We start from the raw sequence: 8,909 nt of genomic DNA on the forward strand, positions 1-8,909 counted from the left end.
GAGAGAGAGAGAGAGAGAGAGAGAGAGAGAGAGAGAGAGACATGCACCAGCCCATGTTGCAAATGAAACCCAACCCTGCAGGCTTGGCTGTTTTTATTTAAGGGCCATTTCCCAGGCACTGCGCGGGGTGGGGGTGGGGGGCTGGGCATCAGCCTGGTGGGGCTAGGTGTGCAGCCTGGGGGAGCTGAGTGTGTAGCCTGGGGAGAGCTGGGTGTGCAGCTTGGGGGGCTGAGTGTGCAGCTTGGGGTGGGTGTGCAGCCTGGGTCTGCAGCTTGAGGGTCCTGCCACATGCTGGGGGGAGGGAGCGCCACACACCGCCTCTGCACAGACCACAGCCAGAGGCTCCCCGCAGCTCCATCTGGGCACCTGCCTGGGGCCCCTCCAGCTGTCAGGCGTCCCCAAATCCTTTCCATCTCCCCCAATCATTAAACAGGACGGCCATCCTCAGCTTGAGGGCAGTCTTAAAACAAGCACCAGATAGGACTGGCTGGTGGCAGACCACTGCTCTAGGTGACAACCAGCCTCAGGACACGGTCAGGACAGGACCTTGATGGCCCATTGCTGGGGAGGGAAGCAGGGGCTTCTCCCAGCACCCCTATATCTGCTGGCTGGCCTCTGTCCTGCTGGGAGGCTCCCTGGGCAGGAGGGGGACAGCATTCTGTGCCCTCTTGCTCCCAGAGTCACTGTCCTGGAGCTAGTGACGGGCTGGGGCACAAACACCAGCTCCCAATCGCTTCTGCTCTGGGCTCCAGCCTCCCCCTTTGCAGCATGTAAGCAGCGCTCCAGCGCCGGCGGGCACTGAAGCAGGTGGGGCCCCTGCCAGGCCTGGCCTGCAGCCCACCTAGGGCTGTGGCCACCGCAGGTCTGCTGCCCTCTCTGGGCTCCTCTGGTTAGGTGAAAGACGCAAGGGGGGGCCTGTTGAGCGTTAGGACGTGCAAGCTCACGGGTCCTTGTGGGGCGCCCGGGCGCCATGGCGGGAACGACCCAGAGGCGCAGTCTTCTTGAAGCGCAGTTGTGGGGTTTGGGGGGCCTTTGCTCCAAATAGGACGCGCGAGTTGGCGGGGAGGGGTGGTGCTGCTGCGGCTGACAGGGCCCCGCCCCTGGCTGGCTTGCAGGAGCCCATCCTCTTCGACCGCTTCTGCGAGTGGCCGGATGGCCACGCGCGCCTGGTGTACCCCGCGGACGAGCAGCGCGCGCAGCGCCACCTCAGCGGCTGGGCCATGCGCAACACCAACAACCACAAGGGCCGCGTGCTCAAGAAGTCCTGCCTGGGCGTTGTGCTGTGCGCGCGGGGCTGCGTGCGCCCGGATGGCTCCCGCCTGCACCTGCGCCCCGCCATCTGCGACCGCGCGCGGCGCAAGCAGCGGGGTGAGGGCCTCCGGGGCCTGGGGGGCCCTTCCCCTTTAGGGGCTGGGTGGGTGGGGCGGCCTTTGCAGCGCGGGGTCTGCGGGAGGATGGGGAGGCCTGCTCTCCTTTAGGGTTTTGGGGGGTGGGGGAGGCCTGCCCCTCTAGGGTCTGCGTAGGGGAGACCTCTGTCCCTTTGGGGTCTGGGTTCGTTCACCCCTTGGCTCTGCAGAGAAGCTCTGCCCGGGCTGCCAGTCCGCTCTGGAGTTTGTGCCTTGCCGGGGGCACAGCGGATACCCCGTGACCAACTTCTGGAGACTCGACGGCGACAGGATATTTTTTCAGGTAGGTGGGGCGGGGGCCCCACTTTTGGGGACGTGTTTTCGCACACCGCAGGACAGACCCCTGGCTCTCTGCCCTGGGAGGTCTGGGCCAAAGCCAGCAGGACTCGGTGTGGCCGCCTTGACTCCCCTGGGTGCCCGCCACGCGGCTCCCGCCTCCTGCTTCCTCCCTGACCAGGCCAAGGGCGTCCACGACCACCCTCGGCCAGAGAGCAAGGCGGAGACGGAAGCCCGGAGGAGCGCGGTCAGGAGGCAGGCGCCCTGCCTGTTCCGGTCCCAGAGGAGGAGGGCACGGGGCGCAGAGGTGAGGGGGTGGGGGGCGGCGGCTCTAGACGACGGTCCTTATGAGCAGTTCGTGGAAGTTCAGCTTTTATGTGACAACGACACATCTCTGGCAGAGTGTCACTGAGCCCTTGGGTCCACGGATATCTTCCAGAGGAGAGGGGCGCCCCCTGGTGGTGGCGCCTGCTGGGCGCAGAGGGTGTCCGAGCAGCTGTGTCCTCTGTCACCCAAGACAACAGCCCCTTCTCTAGGGCTCTGGACCCCCGGGGCTGCCCGCTGCCCTTGGGCGGGAGGCAGCTGCAGCAGGTGGTGTCCACAGGTCTCCCCCCACCTCCTCTGCTGGCCTGGCGCTGAGTCCATCTACACTCCCTCTGGGGGCGGTGGGAACACTGAATCTGCATTTGCGTAGAGGATGGGGGGGGGGGCCAGGATCCCCAGGGGCGACTGGCTGAAGCGGGCCTGACCTCATAGACCCTCCAGCAGTGGATCTGGGATGGCCTCTCTGTCGCTCCTTGCACCTGCTGGCCCAGCACTGGGCACCAGATGGTCACCTCCAGGAGCATGGAGACAGCAGAGCTGGGGTACAGGCCAGAGGTGCGGGGGCGAGAGGACTGCCCAGAGACAGAGTGGGGAGCAGAACAGGCGGGTCCACTGAAACCCACTGCTGAGGGGGCAACGGGGAGACAGGAGGGGTCTGCTGGGCCTGGCATCACTCCCTGGCCAGGGGTCGAACTCACACTGCAGTGGCTGCAGACAACTTCATGGTGCTGAGACTGACCCCTGCGTCCCCAGGGGGGCCCCCTTGGACTCTCGGAAGTGCGTTGCGTTGCGTTGGGCTGGTTGATGCTTGCTAGCGGGGAGAGTGTCGGTGCCATTTACAAGTCCATTTAGTACATTGCACCTTCCAGGTAGGAGGGAGTCCTGCCTCCCTTGGCCCCGCGGCCCTGGCCGCCGAGAATGTCCCAGACGCAGGCTTCCCACTGCCCGGGCAGCCTTGCTTCCCCACAGACACGGAGGCCGACACCGCTCCTTGTGGCCTCACCGCTCTGCCCGGCCACCTGTCGCCGCCCTTCCAGAGACACCCAGACCCGACTGTCTATCTGCCATGGACCCCATGCAGCTACGAGCCGGCAGACCCCCATCCCTTACGCATGGGCCCAGCCCCTGCCCCCTGCAGGGGTCCCCTCAGCGCCACTCCCTGGGAGACAGGCGGGTCCGGCGGGTGGGAGTGCCATGAGGAAGCCACCCACAGACATCCCGGCTGGAGGCCGGCTCCCAGGGACGGGACTGCGGCCGCCCACCCTGACCGGCACCCAGAACCCTGCAGGTGTTTCCCGGGGCCTCCCGCAGGGGCCCCCGGGCTGCAGACGGTGGCCACTGCCCATGTGTCCTGCCAGGCCTTCCAGCCCTGGGAGCCCGCACCGGCAGGGGCCAGCCTGTGGGGCTGGGCCTGTGCTCCAGGGACCATCCCGCGGGCCCTCCACCCAGAGGCCTCAGACCTGCTGGCCACTCTGGGCAGGGGGCTCTCTCCTCAGGAAGCCCCAGGGGGGCCTGGGGCCAGCAGAGGGGCCTGGACTTTGCCCCAGGAGCCAGCTACCCCCAGGATGGCCAGAGCGGAGACCTGGGGCTCTGCTCTCTGCCTCGGGGAGCCCATCCACCTGCTCGCAGGCTACGACTGCCAGGAAGTCTGAGTCTACCACTCACAACACAGCATGGCATCCACACAGTGAAAGAGCCAGGCAGCGGCACTGCCCTGGGCAGCCACATGGACAGGCACTGATGGTGGGGAATGCGCTCAGAACCGAGATGGCACTGTCAGGGCACTTCAAGCCCCCGGAGTGAGGCCTGGAGTGCGCCTGTCCCTGACAGTGTGCCGGACCCAGTGGTCAGCGCCTGGAGCTGATACTGCCTGCCCATGCCTGGGCCTCATGCCCTGGCAGCCACTTTTCTTCCTGCACCGGTCTGTGTGGCTCTTCCTTGGCGCTTCAAGCAGAGACTCTCACAACCTCGGCCCCTGGGTCATGTCATCTGGTCTCCGGATACACGGACAGCCTACTAGAACAGCCTTCGGGGTTGCCGACCGCTTCATCTCCCAAGGCCCAGCTTTGTAAATGGCGGCGGGAAAGTGCAGCCCCTCCCCCATGGTGTTGGCCCCCAGAGGAGCCTTGCCCTGGCCAAGAGGCAGGTGCATGAGGTGACTGGGAAAGCGCACCAGCTTGGATCGGGCTTCCAGACCCGAGTGGAAGTTTGCGCACAAATCCAGCTTTGCTGCCCCATGGCTGCTTCACATAGATGGGCGGGATGGGGCGCGACTGGACCTGAGGAGCATAAAGTGGCCAGCGTGTGTTGGCTTCAGAGCAGGATGGGAAAGGGGGCGCCCCTCACCTTGTGATCTGGAAAACTGGGACAGATTAGGACACATTAAATAGATTTTTGAAACACTGTCTTCTTTTAAGGATTCATTTATGGACACAAGAGCTGGGGTGCAGGCCAGAGGTGTGGGGTGAGAAGATGCCCCAGAGACAGACCTAACTGTCCCAGGCCTAAGAGAGCCCTGGGCACCCAGCAGTCGCGGTGGAGGGGAGCAGACGGGCAGACGGGCACCCGGAGGGGCTCTCTCCTCCCCGTGCCGGGCCTGGCCTGCAGGGTGGACACTCAGCTGGAGCCCAGCACGGAGCCCCGGAAGGCAGGCTCCCCGCCTCTCTCCCCGGGTTCTGGTTGCAGGGCCGGGGGTTAAAGTTCATGTTCTGGAGGCCGAGGCAGCAGACAGGACCGCAGGCTGCCTTGGAAAGGAGACACCAGAAGTGTGTGGGCTGGACTCAACAGCCCCGAAGAGCAAGTAGGAAGAAAACGCACCTGCTCCCCGACAGCCGAGCGTCAACAAGACTAGAAAAACCTCTAACCCCTCAGTAAAAGGAGGGGGAGTATTCAAACAGGTCCTGACTCTCTGGGACCCTCAGCCCAGCTTGGCCCCCAGTGGAGGGTTGAAAGTGCCTTTCCTGGTCTTCCTTTCTGGCTGTGCCTGAGACAGGCATGATGGCAAAACTTCAGACAGCGAATACAACCTGGACACAGTCCCAGGCAGGCTGGTCGCCCTGCTGTCTCCTCGGTGGGGCTGCCTGGGGGTCCCCGAGAGGCCAGCTCCAAGTCACCCCAGAATTCTCATGGAAAGAAAAAGCCCAGTGACACAGCGCTGAATTCTTCTGGAGGGGCTGGGCGGCTGCATTCACTCAGACATTTCTTGAGCACCCACTGTTGTGCCAACGGACTGTTATGGACCAGCTGGCAGTGGGCTCACAGTCCCAGAAAGAGTGAGATCTCGTGGGGACACAGGGGAGCAGACGGCAAAGCGAAGGAACAAATCCTGGGAGGGGAGGGCGCGGGGTTCAGAGGTCCTGCCCGGCCGGAGGCCAGCCGGAGGCCAACAGGCGAGTCCATCAAGAAGGGGAGAAACCTCAGGGATGCGGGAGCCTGGTTGGGGGGGAGCTGGCTGTGGGCGTGTCCTGGCCCTGGGGAGACCTTCTGGGATGAGGGTGCGTTCTCATCTTTGTCTGTCCTCCCTCCATCTCTTTCTACCACTTTCTGAGTGCCTTCTGCAGATTCTGGCCAGTTCTTTTTCTTGGACTCAAACTATTGAACATGTTCTTTTAAAAACAATGCTTTTTTAATAGTTTGTTTTTCCAATATCCCTGCTACTCTTTCATTCACCCCGAATATATAGTGTGACTATAATGCCCCCACAAACCACAGCTAACACTCATGACTCCTGACTCCCGGGGTTACCACCCCGCCGCCTGGGGCACCCAGGGCCCCGAGTCACGCCCCGACTGCAGGTGCCACCCAGCCCAGCTCTGCCCCAGCCCGAGGCCATGACCTGTGGCCAGGCCACCTTCTCTTGCCCGCAGCCTTGGTCTCTAACTCAGAATTTTCCAGACTGGGTTGAGCATCTCTCCCCATCCGTCTCCAAATCTGCTTCTCTGGCTAGGAGTTTCCTGCTGAGCCGGACACCCCTGGGCACCGCCCCCCAAATTGTGAGCGCCTCCCACTTCGAATCCTGGTCCTCTTCAGCTCTGGGCCCTCTCGGGCGCCGCGCACTGGACTCTCCCGGTCACCTCAGCCTGCTGAGTCCACTCTGCCAAAGCCCCCAGCGCGCAGGGACTGTTGTTGGGATGCTTGCTGCCGGTCACAGCCGGGCTGGCTCTGCTCCTCCTGGGCAGGAGTGCTATGGCCGGTGGGGCCCGGAGCCCTGTCCACTCTCGAGCAGCGCTTGACCCCTCGTGGGCTGCCGCGGTCCCACTTCGGAGGCACACGCGCCCTCGTCCAGGCTTTTGCGCATTCCCCAACACTCATTTCCCCGACTCCGGGCCTCCCCACCCTCTGAAAGCGGCCAGTCCCCAGTCGTGCCCCTGCCTGTGGCTCACACACCTGTGGGCAGGCGGGTGGGGCGCACAGCTCACCCCAGCAGTGTCGCGGCACCTGCGGAAACGCGCGCGCCTTCTCCTGCCTTCCCAAGCCTGGGGGAGAGTTGGGGGACTCAAGCACCAACTCCCCACAAGGAACGGAAGGGGCTTCCCGGTCCCGAACTCGATCACGTGGAACACCTGCCCCAGGCTCGCAGGTGTTCCCGGAGGCCCCGCCCCGCAGGCGCGCTATGGGCGTGGCCTCGCCTCTGGACCACGCCCCCCGTTGCCTGGGAGACGAAACACACAGACGCTGAGCTTCACAAGCGAGCGAGCGAGGTGAGCGAGCGAGGTAAGCGTCGCGGGCAGGTGACCCCAGCGGCGCGGCCGCCTGGTCCGCTCGGCCCGCCGCCGGCCCGTTCCCGGCCGCGTCCTCCGGGCCGCCCTCCGCCGAGCCACTCCCGGACGCCGGTAGGGTCAGGACCCGACGCGGCCGGGGCCGGGGTGTCGGTGGGGTCCGGACGAGGACATGGAGGCTGGGTCTGGGGACGGCCTGCGCCCACGGAGGGCGGTGGGCCCCGCCCGTTCCCCGCACCCTTGGACGCGGGGGTTGGCCCCGGGAGGGAGGCGGCCGGGTAGGGAGTGTCCATCCATCTGGGATCCCCGCTGGAGTTTCTTCCTGAAACCCCGCCCCCACCCCTTAGAGCTGGAGCGGACACTACTTCTGGGGCTGAGGGCGGTTTGGGTCCCAGAAGGGCAGTGAATGGAGTTGAGCAAAAGGGATGAGGGAGGAGACCCGGAGAAGCAGGACCCCAGCAGGTGGCTGGGCCCCAACGGAACCCCCACCCCACCCTGGGCTTGAAAGGGGCCCTGAGGTCAGGCCACTGCCCACTGCAGCTCAGGTGGGGGACAGCCTCACTGACCCTGGGACTCTAAGGGTTCGAGAAACAGGATCAGAATCTTTGGAGGGAAAAGTGTTTCTTTACCGGAAATTAGAGTTTAATTTAGGGAGGTTTGTAGTGTCCGTTCTAAAAAAGATGTAGGTCATTATGTTTAGATAATCGGGTCCAGCGAGGAGATAAATATCATAAAGTCAAAGCCATTGGATCTGTTTTGGTCAGAAACTAAGACCCTGGGGCCAAGCCACGTCTGCCGCTCAGCCCTCAACCCCGGCCTGGGCAGGGTGTGAGGCCTCAGTGGGGTGGGTTCTATCTGCTGAGCGTTACAATAATGTGGGGGCATCAGCCTCCTCACTCAGGGCTCTGTTCTGCTTTATGGAGGCCTCCGTGAGAGCTTGGCTCCGAGCATTCCTTTTAAGCAACTGAGGGACTTTTCAGACATCACCTGTGTGGGGTCCCCTGCTGGGGTCCGGGGGAGTCTTGGGGGCACCTGGTGTGTCCAGCAGGTCAGGTTACCCTCCATTTGCCCTCGGTGTTAATCTTCTTTAATCCCTCCCAATCCCTGTCAGCCGCCGAAGCTTTAGCGAGCCAAGCTCACATTTACAGCCGTGCACTTGGATAAAAGTAAGAGAGCCAAGATGGGGAGATGATGAGGGCGCTCAGTTGGTGTCCAAGTGGGGCTCCCTGTTGTTCTTACTCAGATGGGGGGCATGAGCCCCAGGGGCCTGGGGCCGCTGCTCCCAGCTTGGGGTACGCCCAGCTCCTACAGTGTTGCACTGGGGTCCTGGTTTCAGGGATGGGGCTGTGCTGCCCACCCGGGGAGTGGCGGTGGAGAGGCTCAGCCCTGCTCCAGGATCCTGTGGCCCGTCTCCCTTGGCGGTCAGGCGGGGCTCAGGCCCTGGCCAGAGCCCCAGTCTTCAGAGGAAGCCACTGGACCAGGCCCGGCTCGCTGCTGCCACCCAGTACAGTACCCAGCACAGCCTGGGCAGGGTGGGGTCTCTGTCACCCGCCCTGTGCGGGGCACAGGGCCCCTGTCACCTGTGGCTGCCCCCGGAATGCTCTCCCCCTTCCCCAGCCGTTGGTCCTCTCCCGGCTGCGCGACTCCCGCTGCCCGGCCCTGGGAGTGGCCCTCCCCCCTGGCATCGTCTGACATGAAGCCCGCTTTTCCATGATCTGCACAGAGGAGACAGACACCCCCCCCATACATGCACCCCTTAATTTCGCTTCCTGTCCCGTTACCGGCCACCACCTTCTGGGTGTGTCCAGGTGCCCAGCTATCTGTGGGCAGCACCTGGTATTTCAGGCAAGGAGGGGTGGGGCGCTGCTGGAGGACTTGGGTGTGGCCACTCGGTTCCCTGGAGGGCAGCGTGGGCTTCAGGGGTGCGAGCCCAGCAGCATGGAGGAGGCCTAAGCCGTGTGTGCCCCTCACCCGCACAGCAGGCGGCCAGGCCGTGGGGCGTGGAACCCTGGTGTCGGAGCAGGCCAGGTCCCTGTGCCCCCAGGGGTGTGGGGGTCCCCTTCATGCCGGCCGCCCCTAACCATGCCCACTGGCATGTGGGGGTCCCCCTGTGATGGCCGCCCCTCCCCGTGCCCACTGGTATAATGGGGGTCCCCTGCCATGACGGCTGCCCTCCCCATGCCCC

General features: G+C 64.3%; 1 protein-coding gene across 1 annotated transcript in view; it reads left to right on the forward strand.

Annotated features, from left to right (window-relative positions):
* GCM2 (glial cells missing homolog 2 (Drosophila)) overlaps window positions 1-3,658 on the forward strand; it is a 4,884-nt gene extending 1,226 nt beyond the window's left edge. Inside the window, exons 2-5 of the mRNA XM_004695453.1 lie at window positions 1,116-1,368; window positions 1,577-1,689; window positions 1,864-1,989; window positions 2,876-3,658. Coding sequence (XP_004695510.1) covers window positions 1,116-1,368; window positions 1,577-1,689; window positions 1,864-1,989; window positions 2,876-3,658 — 1,275 coding nt within the window. The remainder of the gene's footprint in view (window positions 1-1,115; window positions 1,369-1,576; window positions 1,690-1,863; window positions 1,990-2,875) is intronic.
* Window positions 3,659-8,909: the final 5,251 nt, after the last annotated feature.

This window comes from Condylura cristata, unplaced genomic scaffold (assembly GCF_000260355.1).
Source record: "Condylura cristata isolate star-nosed mole 26May11 unplaced genomic scaffold, ConCri1.0 scaffold00065, whole genome shotgun sequence".
NCBI classification, from domain to species: Eukaryota; Metazoa; Chordata; class Mammalia; order Eulipotyphla; family Talpidae; genus Condylura; species Condylura cristata.